General features: G+C 45.5%; 1 protein-coding gene across 1 annotated transcript; it reads left to right on the forward strand.

Annotated features, from left to right (window-relative positions):
- The first annotated feature begins 5,103 nt into the window (after positions 1-5,103).
- Positions 5,104-6,185, forward strand: LOC123397804 (probable carboxylesterase 2). The gene has a single exon (XM_045092335.1). It carries the CDS (start codon positions 5,135-5,137, stop codon positions 6,074-6,076), a length of 942 nt encoding a protein of 313 aa, XP_044948270.1. The 5' UTR covers positions 5,104-5,134; the 3' UTR covers positions 6,077-6,185.
- The last annotated feature ends 17,462 nt before the right edge of the window (positions 6,186-23,647 follow it).

Raw genomic sequence — 23,647 nt, forward strand, 5'->3', positions numbered from 1 at the left:
CGAAGGTCCTACCAGAGCAACGCGCGATTGCTGTTGCAGAGGAGCTTGCGAGATTTCCGAGGACGGAAGCTATAGATGACAAAGGACGATTTAGTGTAACTAGGGGCCATTACTGATGTTCGTCCATGTAATCGAATAGACGGGCTCTAGTCCCGATAATTCAGATCTCCATATAATTGTATATATATGCTCGCTTGTAAGATAAGTTAATCTTATATATATATGCATAATTATTTTTATTTAAATTATATGAAAACTAATTCCCGAACACCAAACGAGGCATCACGTTAATCTTCCGAACACCTAAATCCTAAAATCCTAAAACCCAAAAATAATTTCATTCAAAAAAAACCCAAAAACCAGCAAAATCTGAAAATCCTTAGTCCCGGTCCATGTAACGAACCGGGACTAAAGGGCCTGCCCCTGGGGCGCTACGAGGCGCCCACGTGGAGCACCTTTAGTCCCGGATTATAACAGGGCCGTGACTAAAGGTTAGGCCTTTAGTCCCGCCCCTTTAGTCCCGGTTGGTGAACCGGGACTAAAGCCCCTTACGGGCCGGGGCTAAAGGCCCCGTCCCCACTAGTGATGGACATGAACTTGGAATTTTTCTACGACAATATCGATAGCCATGTGAAGCCAGCTAGAGACCCTCACTCCACACAAACGTTTCTTCAGACACACACACACAGATTGAGGATTTAAACACCCACTATCTGCTTTAAAAAATCTCATTGAGCACCATTGACATAAACATGGGCAGTAATTTCTGTCATTTTTTCATTCATTTCATTTACTTCGTGTGTGATTTTCATCATTGTTGTATCCAGAACAGTTTTTGTATTGAATCATTACTTTATTTTGGAGATTTTAATAATTATTGTATTATGATTTGGATATTTGATTTTATGTTTTTAGTAATTTTTAGCAAATTTCATGTTTTTTATTGGTTGAAGAGGGCCGCGGCAGAACATAGCACGCATCACGGAGTTGTAAAATAAAATATTAGTAGAATATTCTGTTTTACAGTTACGTGATGCATAGTTACGTGATGCGGGTACTGTTGTGTCGCGATCTTGATTAACCCAAAAAAACATTTTTTTCCTAAACTGTAAACACGCAATATAGATTCGTGTTATACAGGGTCTTCTAAAGTTGCTCTAAGCTGGTACACACGTGCCAATTAACGAACGCGCGCTGAAGGCACCAATTAAACACCTATCTAATTGCCGCTGGTCGGGGTCCGATATGGAATGTAACGCCGGAGGAAGTTCAAACGGTCCAGCCAACTTTCACATTTCTAAGTTCCGTGGGCTTTATTTTACCATTATCTATTCTTTCTAGTTTTCTCATAGTTTTTTCACACACAAAAAACAATCGCTGAACTTTGTTAAACGACCTAAATAAGAAAATTAAAAAAAAGTAATTAATGTATATTTTTGAAAATTTCAGCATATATTGAAAATATTTATTTGTGTATTAAAAAGTGTTCGTTGTGTATTTGGAAAAAGTCATTATATATTGAAAAATGTTTAGTGTGCTAAGAAATCATCATATATTTAGAGATTGTTTCACATGAATTGTTCACCATGAATTACACAAACAATAAAATAAAAACAAGCACGAAAGAAATGGAAAGACGAAAGCGAAATATAAAGAAGAAACAAAAAATGAAAAAGAACAAATCCCACGAAAGACGCACCAGCGTGCTGTCGAACTAGGCTGGCGCTTCGCTGGCGTTAAATAGGGTATGGTGGATTCTCGTTGGAGTTGAGAGCAATTAGTTAGAAAGCACTCTTTCGGTATTCTTCCAACGACCATTCACACACACTGTTATTAGACGCGTTCTCAGTCATCACCACGTGTTGCGTCCTAAGAGTTTCTTTCGGATTTTGTTTTATTAATTTTTTCGCAAGTGTTTCGATTTTTCACCTGTCTTTTTAGCTTTTTGATAAAAAAACATTTTGCTATATATTGTTTTCGAGAGGCACGGGGTTGCTTCCACGAGAGACACGATTTCATGCCTCTCTAAAACGAAAAAACGCATTTTTTGGTTTTTTATGAGAGGTGCGGTTTTGCTTTCGCGACAAGCACGGCGTGCCTCTTGAAAATAAAGAAAAACATGTTTTCTGCTTGTTTGCGAGAGGCTTTCGAAAAAAACGCGATTTATTTTTCGCGAGAGGCACGGTTTTTGTTTCTGCAAGAGACACGTCCGTGCCTCTCAAAAACAAAAAAAACATATATTTTAATTGCGAGATGCATGAATTTTTCGTGAAAAAAGTTCGTCAAAACAATCAACATGGGATCTAGTTTTAAAGATGTTGATGCGAGGAACCCAATGATAAAAACGGTTCAAGATTTTGAGTCATGATTTGAGAGATAAAACGTTTTAAAAATACGGATCTACAAAAAAAACTCTCACGTTGCGACAAGTGACACGCATGCGAGTTACTTATCGCAATCTATAAAGATAGCAAAATGGCCCGTGCGTTGCAACGGGAGAAAAAATACCACACACTTTTAATATTTTTATAATCATTTTAATTTATTAAAATAATAAGCTAACTAACTAATGTAGTCAGTCATATATATCCTATTTTGTTAAGAAATCAACCCGTTCATTGTTAATTCCACCATGATGAAAAATTGAGCGGGACAAGCAAAGCAAAACAAAGAGGCTACGTGAATTGATCAATGGACTGTTATCTTATTTCACTCATGGGGTAGAGAATGTGGGGTGTTCCGTTCTCTGTCTCTACAACAATACAATCTTACATTCAATACATTCATTCATCAGCAAACAAATCCCCAGAAAACAAAATTTTCTTGCCGGTGCTTGGCACACGGTTGGAGGCATGGGGAGGGGATCTCACCAGATGATGAGTTCTTGCCGGAGGAGGGGATACGATGAGGGGAGCAAGGTTAGGCGCCTCTATCTGACCATAAGGAGTCGCCGTTGGGCCATAACCTCGGAGTTCCCCGTGTGAGCCATGGAGGCCCGCCTCAATCGTTTTTTTCCTTTTGCGTTGCAGCTAAATGATGGAGCGCGGGTTGAATACAAAAATTACAGGGGCTTTTTTATAAAAATAACGCGGTGAGTTTTTCGACGAAAGCAATAGCCGCTTTATTATTATTATTATTATTATTATTATTATATATATATATATATATATATATATATATATATATATATATATATATATATATATATATATATTAGGTATAGATGTGAGTAATATTTAAAAAGAGTACTTCTTAATGATTTCGGTTGAAGTCTGATATGGAATGTGACGCCTGAACGAGGGCCAATGGGCCGGCCAAATATAGAGGGTGTTTGTTTCCAGGGACTTATTGGTTTAGGGACTTAAAAAAGTCCCTATAAGTCCCACCTAAACCAAACACAAGGGACTTATTGGGACTTACTGTGGTGATTTGGGACTTATCAAATAAGACTCTCAGGGAGGAGCTTATTGGGACTTATCCCGGGCCGGACCTACCCCGCGTAGCTCCAGGCTCGTTCCCCGCACGCCGCCCGCCTCTCGGTCCAATCGCCGCCGCCGCCCCGCCTCTCGCCCCGTCGTCGCCCCGCCTCTCGCCCCGTCGCCGCCCCGCCTCGGTTCGTTCTGCCTCGGTTCGTTGCAGCGGTGCCTCCAATCGCCGGACAGGCCCTCTCCTGAGCCTCGTTGCAGCGGTGCTTATCCTGTGAGCCGTACGCGTTGGCTGATGACGATCCATGTGAACAAGTGTATTATTAGGTGCAACATGGACTTATAAGTCACTGTAAACAAACAGGTAGGAACTCGGGACTTATAAGTCCGTGTAAACAAACAGGTAGGGACTTATGACTTATAAGTTGGGATTTAAAAAAGTCCCAGGACTTATGAAACAAACAGGGCCATAGTGTTTTTATGTTACGTGGGTTTTACTTTGCTTTTTATTTTTTGCTCAGATTTTTTCATCAGTATTTTCGAAAAATGAGTGTTGGACTTCCTTAATGGGATTTAAAAAAAACAAATCACATCGAACCTTCCCAAAACCGGCAAAACTGGGCAGAAGGTTATGAGTACTGATCCTCGGAAGCTTGGGCCGGCACGCTTCAGCATTCCCCTGTGGGTATCCTATCTATCTTAACAGATGCCTACCAAGATCTACTGCCTAGATTGGAACGGGATATTGTAAGTTGGAGATTACCAATTACTCAAAGGGACTTGATCTCAAGGTCCGACACAATATTGAGGAGGACTGAGCTCGCGTGCCATGGAGTGACAGCGTGCCGCATGGACCCGCCGCCCCCATCCCCCGCCGGCGGCACCCTCCTCGGTGGCTGGTGGGCCGACCCTCCGCTTCTCCCGGTCTGCGCGGCGCTGGGCGGACTGGGCAGAGGACCTCGACGGCGAGGAATCTTGTAAAACTTGTGAAGTCATCTGTCCTCGCACAACGGATACAAGAGGTGAATTTCCCATGTGAGACATCCACTACGATCCCAGAGATCGATCTTGGGCATGCATTGTGGCCACCGCCAATCCGATCGAACTATAGAGCCACGCCGTCTAGGTTTTTTGGTTGACTCAGCTGGTTTTGATTGTATTCGTATGTACTCTAGCAATCCGTCGCTGTTGTAACGCATTTTGTAGGGAGCGCCGTAAAAGACATGGCGACCTGGGCCGCGTCTTCTAGCTTATTTTATGGATTGGGGTATTATACGGGTGTGCTAGAGATGCTCTATAAAGATATTTGGGTTGAGTTCATACATGTTGAAAAGATTTTGTGCAAGCTAACAAAAATACAGAAATGGATCGAGAAGGTAAATTTTTGAGATCATGCGCGTGTACTGCAGGCGAGTAGCCAAATAGGAAACTGAAGTAATCGTGGATTCAAAACTTCATGGATAAGCAACACACCGAGTACTGTAGGCACTAAGAAGAGTTCAAATCAAAAAGTTGTGCCGGCCATGCATCTAGAAGCGGAGAAGTCACCATCAGCCGATGCGGTGTTGGAGTTGTGGACATCTCCGATGGAAGATATACCACGTACAGTACGTTGCCATCAGTTGCACAACAAACACAAATATAGTCGTCACCGCAGCCCTCGATCGACCCCAGCCACAGCCCAGAGCAGCAGCAACGGTGTAGTGAGCATGGCGTCCAACTCCAACACCAACACCGCAGCCGACGACGACAAGGAGGTGGCGCACGACTACGGCATCGTCCGTGTCTACAAGAGCGGCCGCGTCGAGCGTCCCCTGATGTCTCCTCCCGCGGCGGCCGGCCTGGACCCCGGCACCGGCGTCGAGTCCAAGGACGTCCAGCTCGGGGACTACTCCGCCCGCCTCTACCTGCCCCCGGCCGCAGGCAAGGGCAAGCTCCCTGTGATCGTCTACGTCCACGGGGGCGGCTTCGTGGCGGAGTCCGTCGCGTCCCCCAACGGCCACCGCTTCCTCAACCGCCTCACCGCCGCCTGCCCCGCCCTCGCCGTCTCCGTCGAGTACCGCTTGGCCCCGGAGCACCCGCTCCCCGCGGCGTACGAGGACTGCGTCGCCGCCCTCGGGTGGGTACTCTCGGCGTCCGACCCGTGGGTGGCCGAGCACGGCGACCTGGGCCGCGTGTTCGTGGTCGGGGACAGCGCCGGCGCCAACGCGTGCCACCACCTCCTCGTCCAGCCGGACGGCGCCGTGCGGCTCAAGGGCGCGGTGCTGATCCACCCCTGGTTCTGGGGCTCCGAGGCCGTCGGCGAGGAGACGCGCAACCCCGCGTGGCGCGCCATGGGCGGGCGGCTGTGGGAGTTTGCGTGCCCCGGCTCGAGTGGCGTCGACGACGCGCGGATGAACCCGATGGCGCCCGGCGCGCCGGGGCTGGGAACGCTCGCGTGCGAGAGGGTGATGGTGTGCGTGGCGGAGGGCGACTTCCTGAGGTGGCGCGGCCGCGCGTACGCGGAGGCCGTGGCCGCGGCGAGGGGCGGCGATGGGGTCGAGCTGGTGGAGACGGAGGGGGAGGGGCACGTCTTCCACCTCTTCAAGCCCGACTGCGACAAAGCCAAGGAGATGTTCGATAGGATCATCGCCTTCGTTAACGCGCCCTGATGCTCGTCCGCTTGTTATCATGCCGGCGGCTTTGTGTGTCGCGGGGGCGCCATCTACTGAAATAAATGGATTGCGACGATGAAATAAATTTGGATGAATTTTTACCATACCTCGCTTGTTCTTGCCTATTATGCTTTGGTTCCCCGAAAATCTTTTTTGTTTGCCCGATAATATATATCTCAAACATATCATAAAGATTAAAGAACGTCATTTGCGTCGCATATAAGTCGTACCGTACGACGGTCAAGTAATCTCCTCATTAATGCATTTTAAATGTGGCACATCCGGTTAATCACTCTCTGACCTTAAAAAAGCTATCCGATGGACCATATGGATGAGCTATCCGGTGACTAGAAAACATACAACACCACACGTAAGATTCCCTTTCATGTTTGAAATTCAAAAAGTTTTATCTACAAAATCGTTAATTCAATCGATGATCCGTTTTCACCATTGACTTTATCGCGACGATTTCTTCAAAACTAGATCTCATGTTGAAATGTTTCGTCAACTATTTTTTTCGTTCATACTTGTCACATTTTTAGACCCACTTGTCATATAATTAACCACTTACTTATCTGAGAAAAATAACTTGATTGTCACTTTTTAATGTTGTTTCGTACAAAAAACCTTATAACAGATTTCATTACAGGACGTCACTCTGTAGCGGCGCCGCACATAAGTCTTACCTTGCGGCAGCCAAGTAATCTCCTCATTAATGCATTTTAAGTGTGGCACATCCGGTCAATCACTCTCTAGCCCCAAAAAAGTTGTCTGATGGACCATATGGATGAGCTATCCGGTGACTAGAAAACATACAACACCACACGTAAGGTTCCCTTTCATGTTTGAAATTCAAAAACTTTTATCTACAAAACCGTTAATTCAATCGACGATCCGTTTTCACCATTGACTTTCTCGCGACGAGTTCTTCGAAACTAGATCCCATGTTGATATGTTTCGTCAACTATTTTTTTCGTTCATACTTGCCATATTTTTAGACCCACTTGTCATATAATTAACCACTTACTTATCTGAGAAAAATAACTTGATTGTCACTTTTTGATGTTGTTTCGTACAAAAAGCCTTGTATCAGATTTCATTATACATGATATAAAAGCATGTCATAGGTTGTGTTTGCCAATTTAAAATATACCAACTTGTCATATTTACATACAACTTTGTAAGAAAACTATTTTATGCATTTTTTTAAATATGGCGATTAAGTTATTTTTTATCACACAAGTAAGTACTTACTAATATGACAAGTAAGTGCAACAAATGTGGTTAGTACGAGCAAAAAAAAAGTTGTCGAAACGTATCGACATGGGATCTAGTTTCGAAGATTTCGTCGAAACAAAGTCAACGACGAAAACAGATCATCGATCGAATTAACGGTTTAAGAGATAAAAGTTCTTAAAGTCTGGTAATTTAAAACGAAACTGATGACATCATTGCATGCATGCATGTATGAAGAAGAGAGCACAAACAAATCAGTCCGCAACCGCCGCACGGTAGTAACAAAATGCTGTGCAGTTAGTTAGATTTTCCTAAGATTAAAATACAAATCACGTACGGATCAACATAACAAACCTAAAAAAGATAGCACAACATCTATGAGCTTGACACCAACGCCCGTCACTGCCTCTCGCACAATCACAGCTGCCATAAAAAAATGAAAAACACCTCCTCGTCCGAGCTTGACGCGTCTCCATCGTTAATATGCAGTTTTACGGACCTCTAAGGTGGCTCACCAAAAATAAAGCCCTTACCGTCGAATGAATCAGACCAGGGCAACACTCCGGACTACACGCCAAACTCCTAATATATAAAACCCACCAAAACCCCTACCCCCCTTTCAATAAAAAAACCGTTGCGCCTGGAGCTGCTGACGCGTGGCTGCCTTTGGGTCCCGGTTGGTGTTACCAACCGGGACTAAACGTCCTCCTGTCTGGGCGTCCCGCAACGGTCACGTGGAGCTCATTTGTGCACGGTTCATAAGCCAAATGGTACTAATTAAAGGTTTGGACCTTTAGTCCTGATGGCTTTGTCCCGGTTCAAGAACCGGGACTAAAAGCCCTCTCGAACCGGAACTAATGGCCCTTTTCTACTCGTGTAGGGAAGCAACTCACATGGCGCTCGAGCTCCCTGCGAGCTCCTCGCGTTGGCAGCCGACAGATCCGACCTCCCCCTCACTGAATCCGGTCCACCATGAGCCCCAAGCCGCGTTGCCTCCGCACTCCTTCTCCTCCTCGCCGTCGACAAACCTCCCTAGTCGTCACCGATCCGTTCTTCCAGCCGCGCCTGCGACCGCTTTGTTCCTCATCTGCATGGATCCCTTTTCTCTGGTCTATTGCGCGACCAGACGGTTTACCGCCACTCGTTGGCACTCCTCGCCCCTGCGGAGAGGAGAATGTGGGGGGTGTTGGGGAACGTCGCATGGGAAACAAAAATTTTCCTACGCGCACGAAGACCTATCATGGTGATGTCCATCTACGAGAGGGGATGAGTGATCTACGTACCCTTGTAGATCGTACAGCAGAAGCGTTAGAGAACGCGGTTGATGTAGTGGAACGTCCTCACGTCCCTCGATCCGCCCCGCGAACAATCCCGCGATCAGTCCCACGATCTAGTACCGAACGGACGGCACCTCCGCGTTCAGCACACGTACAACTCGACGATGATCTCGGCCTTCTTGATCCAGCAAGAGAGACGGAGAGGTAGAAGAGTTCTCCGGCAGCGTGACGGCGCTCCGGAGGTTGGTGATGATCTTGTCTCAGCAGGGCTCCGCCCGAGCTCCGCAGAAACGCGATCTAGAGGAAAAACTATGAAGGTATGTGGTCGGGCAGCCGTGAGAAAGTCGTCTCAAATCAGCCCTAAAACCTCCGTATATATAGGTGGGAGGGAGGGGAGGAGGCAGCCTCAAAACCTAAAGGTTTGGCCGAAATTGGAGGTGGAGGAGTCCTACTCCAATCCTACTTGGAGTAGGATTCCACCTTCCCACTTGGAAACTCTTTCCACCTTGTGTTTTTTCCTCCTCAAACCTTATGGGCCTTAGTGGGAACTTATTCCAGCCCACTAGGGGCTGGTTTATCTCTTCCCATAGCCCATGAGACCCCTTGGGGCGTGACACCCCTCCCGATGGTCCCCGGCACCCCTCCCGGCACTCCCGGTACACTACCGATGAGCCCGAAACTTTTCCGGTAATGCACGAAAACCTTCCGGTAACCAAATGAGGTCATCCTATATATCAATCTTCGTTTCTGGACCATTCCGGAAACCCTCGTGACGTCCGTGATCTCATCCGGGACTCCGAACAACATTCGGTAACCAACCATATAACTCAAATACGCATAAAACAACGTCGAACCTTAAGTGTGCAGACCCTGCGGGTTCGAGAACTATGTAGACATGACCCGAGAGACTCCTCGGTCAATATCCAATAGCGGGACCTGGATGCCCATATTGGATCCTACATATTCTACGAAGATCTTATCGTTTGAACCTCAGTGCCAAGGATTCATATAATCCCGTATGTCATTCCCTTTGTCCTTCGGTATGTTACTTGCCCGAGATTCGATCGTCAGTATCCGTATACCTATTTCAATCTCGTTTACTGGCAAGTCTCTTTACTCGTTCCGTAATACAAGATCCCGCAACTTACACTAAGTTACATTGCTTGCAAGGCTTGTGTGTGATGTTGTATTACCGAGTGGGCCCCGAGATACCTCTCCGTTCACACGGAGTGACAAATCCCAGTCTTGATCCATACTAACTCAACTAACACCTTCGGAGATACCTGTAGAGCATCTTTATAGTCACCCATTACAGAAGCACTTAGTCTCGGGTTTGGGTTTAATCTTGGGTCTCTTCATTAGTGCAGCAACTGTTTTGCCGTTTCACGAAGTATCCCTTCTAGCCCTCGCCTTTCTTGAAACTTAGTGGTTTTTCAAACCATCAACTATTGATGCTCCTTCTTGATTTCTACTTTCGCAGTGTCAAACGTCGCGAATCTCTCAAAGATCATTGTATCTATCCTTGATATGTTATAGTTCATCACGAAGCTCTCAAAGCTTGGTGGCAGTGACTTTTGGAGAACCATCACTATCTCATCTGGAAGATTAGCTCCCACTTGATTCAAGTGATTGTCGTACTCAGACAATCTGAGCACACGCTCAACGATTGAGCTTTTCTCCTTTACTTTGTGGTCAAAGAATTTTGTTGGAGGTCTCGTACCTCTTAACAAGGGCACAAGCATGAAATCACAATTTCATCTCTTTAGAACATCACTTATGTTCCGTGACGTTTTACAACGTTTTCGGCGCCTTGCTTCTAAGCCATCAAGTATCTTGCACTGAACTATCGTGTTAGTCATCAGTAATGTGTATGTCGGATGTTCATAGCATCCACAGACGACGCTCGAGGTGCAGCACACCGAGTGGTGCATTAAGGACATAAGCCTTCTGCGTAGCAACGAGGACAATCCTCGGTTTTACAGACTCAGTCTGCAAAGGTTGCTACTATCAATTTTCAACTAAATTTTCTCTAGGAACATATAAAAACAGTAGAGCTATAGCGCAAGTTACATCGTAATTCGCAAAGACCATTAGACTATGTTCATGACAATTAGTTCAATTAATCATATTACTTAAGAACTCCCACTCAAAAAGTACATCTCTCTAGTCATTTGAGTGGTACATGATCCAAATCCGCTATCTCAAGTCCGATCATCACGTGAGTCGAGAATAGTTTCAGTGGTAAGCATCCCTATGCTAATCATATCAACTATACGATTCATGCTCGACCTTTCGGTCTCATGTGTTCCGAGGCCATGTCTGCACATGCTAGGCTCGTCAAGCTTAACCCGAGTGTTCCGCGTGTGCAACTGTTTTGCACCCGTTGTATGTGAACGTTGAGTCTATCACACCCGATCATCACGTGGTGTCTCGAAACGAAGAACTGTCGCAACGGTGCACAGTCGGGGAGAACACAATTTCGTCTTGAAATTTTAGTGAGAGATCACCTCATAATGCTACCGTCATTCTAAGCAAAATAAGGTGCATAAAAGGATTAACATCACATGCAATTCATAAGTGACATGATATGGCCATCATCACGTGCTTCTTGATCTCCATCACCAAAGCACCGGCACGATCTTCTTGTCACCGGCGCCACACCATGATCATCCATCAACGTGTTGCCATCGTGGTTGTCGTGCTACTTATGCTATCACTACTAAAGCTACAGCCTAGCAAAATAGTAAACGCATCTGCAAGCACATATGTTAGTATAAAGACAACCCTATGGCTCCTGCCGGTTGCCGTACCATCGACGTGCAAGTCGATATTTCTATTACAACATGATCATCTCATACATCCAATATATCACATCACATCGTTGGCCACATCATATCACAATCATACCCTGCAAAAACAAGTTAGACGTCCTCTAATTTTGTTGTTGCATGTTTTTACGTGGTGACCAAGGGTATCTAGTAGGATCGCATCTTACTTACGCAAACACCACAACGGAGATATATGAGTTGCCATTTAACCTCATCCAAGGACCTCCTCGGTCAAATCCGATTCAACTAAAGTTGGAGAAACCGACACTTGCCAGTCATCTTTGAGCAAAGGGGGTTACTCGTAACGATGAAACCAGTCTCTCGTAAGCGTACGAGTAATGTCGGTCCAAGCCGCTTCAATCCAACAATACCGCGGAATCAAGAAAAGACTAAGGAGGGCAGCAAAACGCACATCACCGCCCACAAAACCTTTTGTGTTCTACTCGAGAAGACATCTGCGCATGAACCTAGCTCATGATGCCACTGTTGGGGAACGTCGCATGGGAAACAAAAATTTTCCTACGCGCACGAAGACCTATCATGGTGATGTCCATCTACGAGAGGGGATGAGTGATCTACGTACCCTTGTAGATCGTACAGCAGAAGCGTTAGAGAACGCGGTTGATGTAGTGGAACGTCCTCACGTCCCTCGATCCGCCCCGCGAACAATCCCGCGATCAGTCCCACGATCTAGTACCGAACGGACGGCACCTCCGCGTTCAGCACACGTACAACTCGACGATGATCTCGGCCTTCTTGATCCAGCAAGAGAGACGGAGAGGTAGAAGAGTTCTCCGGCAGCGTGACGGCGCTCCGGAGGTTGGTGATGATCTTGTCTCAGCAGGGCTCCGCCCGAGCTCCGCAGAAACGCGATCTAGAGGAAAAACTATGGAGGTATGTGGTCGGGCAGCCGTGAGAAAGTCGTCTCAAATCAGCCCTAAAACCTCCGTATATATAGGTGGGAGGGAGGGGAGGAGGCAGCCTCAAAACCTAAAGGTTTGGCCGAAATTGGAGGTGGAGGAGTCCTACTCCATTCCTACTTGGAGTAGGATTCCACCTTCCCACTTGGAAACTCTTTCCACCTTGTGTTTTTTCCTCCTCAAACCTTATGGGCCTTAGTGGGAACTTATTCCAGCCCACTAGGGGCTGGTTTATCTCTTCCCATAGCCCATGAGACCCCTTGGGGCGTGACACCCCTCCCGATGGTCCCCGGCACCCCTCCCGGCACTCCCGGTACACTACCGATGAGCCCGAAACTTTTCCGGTAATGCACGAAAACCTTCCGGTAACCAAATGAGGTCATCCTATATATCAATCTTCGTTTCTGGACCATTCCGGAAACCCTCGTGACGTCCGTGATCTCATCCGGGACTCCGAACAACATTCGGTAACCAACCATATAACTCAAATACGCATAAAACAACGTCGAACCTTAAGTGTGCAGACCCTGCGGGTTCGAGAACTATGTAGACATGACCCGAGAGACTCCTCGGTCAATATCCAATAGCGGGACCTGGATGCCCATATTGGATCCTACATATTCTACGAAGATCTTATCGTTTGAACCTCAGTGCCAAGGATTCATATAATCCCGTATGTCATTCCCTTTGTCCTTCGGTATGTTACTTGCCCGAGATTCGATCGTCAGTATCCGTATACCTATTTCAATCTCGTTTACTGGCAAGTCTCTTTACTCGTTCCGTAATACAAGATCCCGCAACTTACACTAAGTTACATTGCTTGCAAGGCTTGTGTGTGATGTTGTATTACCGAGTGGGCCCCGAGATACCTCTCCGTTCACACGGAGTGACAAATCCCAGTCTTGATCCATACTAACTCAACTAACACCTTCGGAGATACCTGTGGAGCATCTTTATAGTCACCCAGTTACGTTGCGACGTTTGATACACACAAAGCATTCCTCCGGTGTCAGTGAGTTATATGATCTCATGGTCATAGGAATAAATACTTGACACGCAGAAAACAGTAGCAACAAAAATGACACGATCAACATGCTACGTCTATTAGTTTGGGTCTAGTCCATCACATGATTCTCCTAATGATGTGATCCCGTTATCAAGTGACAACACTTGCCTATGGCCAGGAAACCTTGACCATCTTTGATTAACGAGCTAGTCAACTAGAGGCTTACTAGGGACAGTGTTTTGTCTATGTATCCACACAAGTATTGTGTTTCCAATCAATACAATTATAGCATGGATAATAAACGATTATCGTGAACTAAGAAATATAATAATAACTAATTTATTATTGCCTCTAGGGCATATTTCCAACAGGGGGGGGTGCCCCGATACAAGCTACGAGGAGAAGATGTGTTTGAGCGAGGGAGAAAGACTTACCTGGGCCTACTTCATCGCTGTCTTGGACGCGGTGCTCCTGCTCGCCTCCCTCCCCACGTCAAGCACCTCCTGGACTGCGTGAAGAACATATGAGATGTCGAGGCCTTGGATCCTACGTTCCAATGTAATTGAGCTGCAGTGTGCAACCGCTAGAGGTCGTCGTGGGCATGAGGAGGTCTACCACGGCGACCCATATCTCGAGAGCAGTGGATTTGAGGGAAGGGGAGTGGGAGGTGTACGTGCGCGTGTGCGCTGTTTTTCCTTCTCTTTTTTTCCTTTCGTGTGATGGGTGGGGAGAGCCGAGGAGGTTCATTTTTTTCGTGTGCAGGAAGAAGTTTAGACGTGAGGAAAGGCCTGTTAAACCATCACAACGACATATTCCATTTAATAGTAAAGATATTGATAACTAGTTAAAACATCCACATGACATATTACTTGTAAAAAAAATTAAGAGACGGACTAGCCTGATGTTAAATGCTAGCTCTGTCACTGCCTAATCGCAAGAGAGAGATGATCAACTAGGATGGCAGATTTCATTTCCCGAAATATGCGTTGATTGTGGTATTTATTTTCTTCTTCTTTTCATCCGGTGCGGGATGTTCATTTTTCAAATACTGAATTTACCCTTTAGTCAAAAAATACCACTTGCTCCAAATGATTTCCAATTACAGTTTCCAGAAAATTACAACACCAACCGAAATCATTGAAATTCAGTGAATTTCAGTGATTTTCGTTTGCATTTTGGCAAGATAACCCAATTTTTCGCCTGAACTCAATTAAATATTTAAAATATTTAAAAAGGAGAATATTTGGTCTTACATGTGTATTTAAAATATTTAGAAAGGAGAATATTTGGTCTTACATGTGTACGACTGAAATTGCTGAAATGTATTGGCCCAAATGTAATTATTTCAGTATTTACTAAAATTACTGAATGAAAACCACCTCCAATCCATAAGTCAAAGTAAAATCTTAGTTCAAAACTAAGACACTTATTATGGATAGATAGGATTACTACTCTATTCAGCTTGTATCGATCAATTCGAACGTCGGATCGGACGGCCTATATTTGGTTGTCCCTGTTGTAAAGAGTACAATCCTCAAACTGCGTTTGTTTGTGTAGAAGAAAGCTTAAGCAAGTAGTATTGCTACTGCAAGCGCCGAAGCCGTTGGATCTTAACTTCGTAGAAGTCACAGTTCTCTGATGATTGCCATTAAGAGAAATGTATAAAGGTTAAAGCTTAGCAGTTTTTTCAAAACCTCTGACAAAGGAAAAATTGACATTTTTGTGTGTGCATTCGTTTAAGAATGTCAGATGGAAGCGTTCCTACTTCTCGAGAGGAGCCGCGGTGTTTATTTATATTGGACAAAACGCTTGCCTTGGTTTACACGAAAGGAATACAGATAGAATTCGGTTTAAGGAAGAGATAGAGATAGATTGAGATTACAACAATAATATATCTCTAAGTCTAACACCCTTCCTTAATCTCAACTATCCTATATTAAGATTCCTCTTGAACTCCTCGAATGGTTTAACTGGCAAGGCTTTAGTGAACCCATCTACGACTTGATCTCTGGAGGGAATAAACCGTATGTCCAACTTCTTCTCTGCAACCCTTTCTCTGACAAAATAAAAGTCAATTTCTATATGCTTTGTTCTGCCATCAAACACGGGATTTGCAGAGAGATATGTAGCTCCTAGATTGTCACACCATAAACATGACATACGATGCTGTTTAACTCCTAGTTCTTTTAACAATGATTCAAGCCAAATAATCTCAGCAGTTGCATTTGCTAATGACTTATATTCGGCTTCAGTACTTGACCTGGACACTGTGGCTTGTTTTCTGACACTCCAAGATATAAGATTAGAACCAAAGAACACTGCAAAACCTCCTGTTGATCTTCTATCATCACTGCATCCTGTCCAGTCAGCATCAGAGAAGGCACTAACAAGAGTGGATTTGGAGTGTTTTACCTGAAGACCCAAGCTCACAGAATGTCTTATGCATCGTACAATTCTTTTGACTGCAGCCCAATGTATACTAGTAGGTGCATGAAGATACTGGCAAACCTTATTAACAACAAACGAAATATCAGGTCTTGTCAGTGTCAAGTACTGCAGTGCTCCTACTGCACTCCTATATTTTGTGATCTCTTCTTCTTTCAGTGGCTCAGCTTCAAAAGCTGATAGTTTCTCCGAAGATGATAAAGGTGTGGATGAAGGCTTACAGTCCTTCATTCCCATTCGAACCAGAAGTTCACTGGCATATTTCTCTTGATTTAACACTATGCCATCTTGAATTTTCTTAACCTCAATGCCTAAGAAGAAATGTAGATCACCAAGATCCTTTAATGCAAACTCTGAACTTAAATCATGTAGGAGAGCATTGGTGGCACTTTGTGAGGAGCTTGCAACTATGATATCATCAACATATACTAACACAAATATAGTTGTGTTTGCCTTGTTGTAAATAAACAGAGAAGTATCAGCTTTGGATGCAACAAAACCTAAACGTTTCAACTATGAACTTAACCTTGAGTACCATGCCCTTGGTGCTTGCTTCAGACCATAGAGTGCTTTGTCAAGCCTTCACACATAATGAGGTACCTTTTTGTCAACATACCCAGGTGGTTGTCTTATGTAAACCTCCTCTTCCAGAACACCATGCAAAAACGCATTCTGAACATCTACCTGTCTCAAGCTCCATCCCCTGGATACAGATATAGCTAATACAAGTCTAATAGTTGCAGCTTTAACCACAGGACTAAAAGTATCCTCATAGTCCAAACCATATCGCTGTTTAAAACCTTTTGCAACTAGATGAGCTTTATACCTGTCAATGGAGCCATCTGCTTTCCTTTTTTACTCTGTAAACCCATTTGCAATCAATGACATTTTTACCTCTTTTTTATGGCACAAGATTCCAAGTCTTGTTTCTCATGAGCGCTGAGTGCTCTTCATCCATTGCATGTTTCCATTTTGGATCTCTGAGTGCATCATCCAAATTTGTTGGTTCCCCTGCTACACATAACATGCCATATGGAATAGTGCCATCAGTTCGAACCTTTGGATTTTTTATACCTCTTTGTGACCGAGTCGTGACACGAGAAGTTGCAACCGACTGGGTTTTGCTTCTTCGTATTTGCGCTGGTTGAGGCACAGGAGATGACGCAGCCGTCTTGTTTGCAGAGGATCCCGAGCCCCTGTCGAGATCGCCGTTCGCAGCAGATCCGGAGGACATCTGTGTTGCCTGCGGTGTGGCTGATGTCCCTGAAGAAATTGCCGCAGAGGATCCGTCACTGCCAACTGCCGCATGCATGCGCGCAGGGGACAGAGATCCCGACGTGGGTCCCACCAAATTTGTCGTCGCTGTCGCGCCTGGCGCGGTCGGCCCGCTCGTGGGACGCGCTGTCGTACCTGGCGCGGTCGGCCCGCTCGTGGGACGCGTCGCAGTCGTGCCTGGCGCGGTCGGCCCGCACGTGGGACGTGGTGTGCTCCCGCCTGACGTGGAGCTCGCTGATTGGTGCGGGGCGATGGAGGCGCTGACTGGCGTACGGGGTCGCGCGCGCACAGGAGTTCCAGGTGCTGCCGCCGCCAGATCTTCCTCGTGTTCTGCTGCATGCAATATGGGTGGCAAATCTGCAAAATTTTGATCATTTGCTTCACCGTTTTCTGCCCCGGTTTCTGCTGTAGAATCCTGCACACATGGAGATAATTCTCTGGTAATACAATCATAAGTTGGGTTAGTACAATTGTCGCCCCCATGATTGAAAGTTTGGAGATGTGGTGGAAGGAGAAGAATGGCTTGTTTGAGAAGTGCTCCGGCGTTGGGATGGAGAGTTGCAAAGGGAAAAAGTGACTCAGCGAAGACCACATCTCGTGAGATATAGACTCGGCCAGTAGAAACATCTAGGAATTTGACTCCTTTATGAATGGGACTATAGCCAAGAAAGACACATTTTTTTGAACGAAACGCAAGTTTGCGTGTGTTGTATGGCCTAAGATTGGGCCAACAAGCGCAACCAAAGACACGAAGTGACTTGTAGTCAGGGGAGATGCCAAAAAGGCGAGTGATGGGTGTCTCAAGGTTGATGACTTTGCTAGGTAGCAGATTTATCAGGTAGGTGGCGGTTAGAAAAGCTTCATCCCAGAATTTTAGTGGCATAGATGAGTTTGCAAGAAGAGCTAGTCCTACCTCGACAACATGGCGATGCTTTCTCTCGGCTGAGCCATTCTGTTGATGTGCATGGGGACATGCAACATGATGTGATATACCAAGCTCTTGGAAAAAGAGATTTAATTTTCTGTATTCACCTCCCCAATCTGTTTGCATGCCAATTATTTTGGTGTTTAGCTTGCGCTCAACAAGCTTTTGAAAGTTCTTAAAGACATGAAATACTTCAGATCGTTTCTTGAGGAGATAGATCCATGTGAATTTGCTAAAATCATCAATAAAGCTAACATAATATGAGTGTCTGCCAAGAGAGGTGGGGGCTGGCCCCCACACATCTGAAATCACAAGTTGTAGAGGAGCAGTGGAAATACTAGTAGAAATAGGGTATGGTAGCTGATGACTTTTAGCTTGCTGACATGGATCACAAACATACTCAACACTAGACTCATGAGAATAAGGAAGATTGTTCTTGTTAAGAACAAATTTGACAATAACTAAGGAGGGATGACCTAGTCTACTATGCGACTTTGATAAAGAGGGCTTGACAGCAGCAAGAGCTTGTTTATTGGATGGTGTTGATGAAGATATGAGTGGGTAGAGACCTCCCACGCATTTGCCCCTAAGAAGTATTTTCCTCGTGTCCAAGTCCTTTACCAAAAAGAAATAAGGATAGAACTCAATGAGAACACGATTATCAAGGGTAAACCTATGAACAGAAAGAAGATTTTTTAATGTTGTGGGCACATATAAGACTTTTTTAAGATGTAGGTTTTTCATGGGGGTTTTAACAACTGAACTTCCAACGTGAGTGATTTTCATACCAGATCCGTTTCGATGTGGACTTGATCATGGCCACGGTATTTGTCTCTGATCGTCAGCTTGTCCAGCTTGCCTGTGATGTGGTTGGTGGCGCCGGAGTCGGCATACCAGTTGGTGTCGATGCCGTAGGAGTCTGAGGCAATATTGGCCTCCTTGTCCTCATATTCATCTTCCTCATAGCGATCCCAGCATTCATGAGCACCCCGCGATGATGCTTGAGACAGATCTGGCACTCGGGGTAGTCTCGGTGCGGTGGACGCTGCTGTTGTTGCTGAGACCGACCGCCTCTCCTGCCGTTGCCGTTTGGAGAGGATGACGAGGGTGAGCGTCTCCCTCGACCGCGGCCTCTGCTGCCGCGCCCACGTCCTCTGTCACGGGACAGGCCACACCCCCTGTACACCATATTTGCAGAGGTGTTGTAGCCAGTTTGTGGTCCATCGCCGAGCATCTCCACCCTTTGATCAAAGGCGGAGATTAGCTCGTCGACGGTGATGGAGGTTTTGACAGCGCCGATCGCCGCAACAACCGAGTCGTAGTCGCGATCTAGACCAGCAAGGACATAGTCCATCATCTCTGGATCAGAGACAGGCCGGCCTGCAGCAGCAAGTTCATCGCCTAGGCTCTTCATCCTGGCGATGTAAGAGGTGCTTGACATGAAGCCCTTTTTGCTGATGGCGATGGCAAATCAAAATTTGTAATTTGAGATTGGGACTGCGAAGCAAACATGATGATGATGGCAGTCCACAAATCAAAATTTGTAATTTAAGATTGGGACTGCGAAGCAAACATGATGATGATGGCAGTCCACAAATCAAAGGCGAGGATTTCCTTTGATAAGGAGTTGAAAAGATGGCTGAGAACTTGTTGGTCTCTGGACAGCCATAGTGTGGATTAGGCACCATGATCATTGTCTTGTCCGTCTGCTGTGTGTTTCTGCGGGATGCAGGAGCGCAGGCCTGGCATTACCTGGGCTTTCGCGGGCGGCGCTCCAAGGTTCAGGGCGACGGTGGCCGAAGAAGAGGACATGGCGATCGGTGTTGTCGATCGATGGGTTTCTGGTGTGGCTAGATAGATGGGAAGAGGTTGGCTCTGTATACCATGTCAAGTGGAAGCGTTCTTACTCCTCGAAAGGAGCCGCGATGTTTATTTATATTGGGTAAAATCCTTGCCTTAGGTTTACAAGAAAGGGATACAGATAGAATTCGGTTTAAGGAAGAGATAGAGATATCTCTAAGTCTAACAATGAACAGGCAAACACTAACACCATGTGCGCACCGTACAGCTAGCAGTGTACATGTCGGTGCTCTGTATGGGAAAAAGTAGAACGTACTCCATTACAACATGTATGTACACACTAACACCGTATGCAAGAGCTACGCAGCAAGCGCGCACAGACGGGCCATGCGAGCTAGACGTTGCTGCCATCGGGCGAGGCAGGGGGCAGCGGCACGTCCGGCGGCGGGGTCGTTTCCGGCATTCCGCCGGGTAGCCCACCGTCGTCATCCTCCTCCGTCGGCGGTGTGCCGGTTATCTTCTCCTTGGGCGTCGGCGTGGGAGGTCCCACGGGGTCCTCCTCCCCGAGCCTCGGCGGTGCCTGCCGCGGCGCGTCCTCTGGCAAAGGCTCCGCCCCGAGCGGCGGGTTGGCGACCGTCGATGCGCGCCGTGTCGCCGAGGAAGCGACGAGCGCGCGCGGTGTCGCACTTGTGGCCGGAGCAGCTGGGCGTTGCCGGAGGAGGAGCGCCTGGAGGCTGCGAGTGGCCGCTCTGAGGTAGCCGGATGAAGCCATCGATTGTTGTTGGGTAGCTGAGGTGCTGCGTGCCTTCAGCTTGCTTTCTGCCGCTTGCTTTGCTTTGCTTTTGCTGTTTCGCACGCATGCAGACGAGTGTGGTTGATGATTTAATAGGGCAGCTTGTACTTTAGGATGCGACACGTGTGGCATACGTGGCAGAAGGCTGCCGCCTGCGTGGCCGGCCTTACTGTAGGATACGTACGTCACCGTTCGCATGCATATGATGAGCCTTTGGCGACGTGGCTGTGTCCCGAGAATAAGACATCTACAGCCGCCGAACATAGTAAATATGAATGCGAACGGTGACGTACGTGTCCCTATACTTCCATGCGCGTGTGACCCGGCGCGTTTCTTTTGAACCCATATATTTATCCGCGCAACTCGCACTTTTTATAAATTTTTTCATATGTCCGATCACTTCCATACTTGCACATGATTGTTGGAAAAAAAAAAGTGATCCAGAGTGGCTCTCATCATACATGACGAACTGACCTAAGGTATCCGAACGCATCCCTAAGTCCTTACATCGCCCATTATTCCGGGCATTTGAAACGAACGAGAGAGATTTACTTCATTTTGTAACCGGTCGTTGATTGAACGGTTTATCCTGACTTTTAAGACAAATACAAGGGGTCTCATAACAAATGCTCTAAACGAGTTTTATTAATCAAGAAGAGGACATGTCTACAGGTCGGAAAATATCGTGTGCTCCACGAGCACCTAAGGATGCTCTCGTGCTCCACCACTCGGTCTAGATCCAATGATGATATAAAAGATGTGAAAGATCTATACGTAATTATCGGACTCCTTGAGGTTTCTTTTTTTTAAAGCACAAGCTTCTGACTATACACGTTTGATCTAAGATCGAATGGCTGAGGCGTGGCAACTTGTAAACTTTGTTTAACATTCGATTTTATATAAGTTAAAGTAAATTTAATTAAAATATATTCGTTTTGTGCGTATCTGTGACTGAGCACCTAAGCTCAGGTGCTTCGGGAGCACTAGATATTCACCCGTGTATAGGTAGTTCACGATGTGGACTTGGTCATCCAGCCATAACCGCCGGACTAATCTTATCAAACTTACTTGACAAATTTCATTGACGTTTGAACATAACTTACATTAAACGACGACGATCCTGTACACGTCACCGCCTTGCCTGGCCTGTCAGAATCATAGTCCGGTAATGCACTAGGCTAGCTAATCTTGATTTCATCATGTCTAATTTTTTTAAACTTGAAATGGAGATTGATCAAACCCCAAAAAGTATCTTATAACAAGATTTAATTGAAATCTTTTCAATGAACCCAAAATTTCCTTAAACGAATTCATTATTTTTGGCATAAGATGAAAACCCTACCAAAGATAATGCACATTTTCAAGAATTTATTCGGGGCTTTGAATTAAGACACTAAGTTATTTGAATTGGGGTTATAAAATCCAATAAAATATTTATAGCTTCAATAATTCTGAAACATTTTTGTGTGGCACTGATTTAATCCATTTAGCTCACATAATAATTTTTATCCGCAAAAAATGATTTTGGTTTGAAAACCAAATTAAAAACAGACTGGGAAAATAGATAACAAAAACAGATAAAAGAAAATAAAAAAAAAGTGAATGGGTGACTTACATGCCCCCTAGATGGCCTAACTCAGGAGGAGCATGCTCGTCTTCAACCTCGTTTGAGAAGGCACGAAGTCGTGTGCCATGACACACACACACACGGTCTCGGCCACCTCCTGCTTGTCGCCGTTGGTGAGAACCGGCTAAGAACGCCACACACAATCGTGTGGTTCCACTCCACATCTCGACGCTCACTTTTTCCTCCTCTCTATCGCTCTCGACCACACGCCTAAGACCCCCATGGATACGATGTCATGAATCTCGTGGCCGCCATGCTCCCCTCACCTTGTCGCCTTGTCCATTATCTCCGGCTTGACACCCTCTTCCTCCCCACTGAAGATCGTGAGCCCAGGAGCACTGCGTCGTCGCACTCATCGTCGTCCTCATCGCTGGTAATCGAAGGCCACCATCATCGATTGGTCGCATGATCCGTTTCAAACATATATATGATTTTTGATAGTTTAATGCTATTATATTATCACTTATACATGATTTTATATTATTTTATGGCCTGGCTTATTAATTTACTATCAAGTGTCAGCTCCTCTTTTTGGTTCTACAGAAAAACCATATCTAGAAAGGTCCAAATACGATGTCAGTTCTTGCCGATTTTTTTTCTGAAGTATGAATTATGAAGGACCTTATAAGTTTGGGGATACACGAGAGGACCCACTAGTCGACCACAAGGGCAGGTGACGTGGCCAGGGGGTGGATGTTCTACTTGGGCTTGTGGGCCCCTGGCTGCTCCGTTTGACCTAATTCCTCCACCTATAAATTTCATAATTCAAGAAAGCATTAGAGAGATAGACGATAGAATTTTATCGCCGTCGCAAGCCTCTACTTCGAAGTGGTATCATCTAAAGCCATATTCCAGTGATCTATCGAGGGAGAAACCAACACAGGAGGCCTCTTTATCAACCATGCAACCTCTAGGATGATATGTGAGTAGTTCTGTCAGAACCTATGGGTCCAAAGTAGTAGCTAGATGTTTCTTTATCTCTCACTTTTGAATCTTCAATCCAATGATGTTCTATAAGATCAGTCCAATGTAATCCTTATGGTGTGTTTTTTGGGATCAGATGCATTATGGATTTATGATCAGATTATTCACTAATATAATTGAATCACTTGAAGTTTCTTTGTTGTATGATTGACTAGCTATGTATGCTTTTTGAGTTAGTTGTCTTCTGTGGCCAAGATACATGGGTATTTGTTCAGAGGGAGTGGTGCACAATAGTGGGTTCAACCTCACGGTGATGTATATTCCATTGATAGAATGAGAAGAAGGCACATGATGTTGTGTTGCTACTAAGGATAAAACGATGGGGATCAATCTTATTTCTATGTTTCTTTCGGTCTACATCATGTTATGTTACTTATTGTGTTACTCTTCTTTTTAGTGAACTTAATACTTTGAGATGCATGCTAGATAGCGGTCTTAGGGTGGAGTAATAG

This window comes from Hordeum vulgare, chromosome 5H, assembly GCF_904849725.1.
Source record: "Hordeum vulgare subsp. vulgare chromosome 5H, MorexV3_pseudomolecules_assembly, whole genome shotgun sequence".
Classification (NCBI taxonomy): domain Eukaryota; kingdom Viridiplantae; phylum Streptophyta; class Magnoliopsida; order Poales; family Poaceae; genus Hordeum; species Hordeum vulgare.

Excerpts from the sequence above, each read along its gene's own strand:
- LOC123397804 (XM_045092335.1), top strand. The coding sequence starts at position 5,135 with ATGGCGTCCAACTCCAACACCAACACCGCAGCCGACGACGACAAGGAG.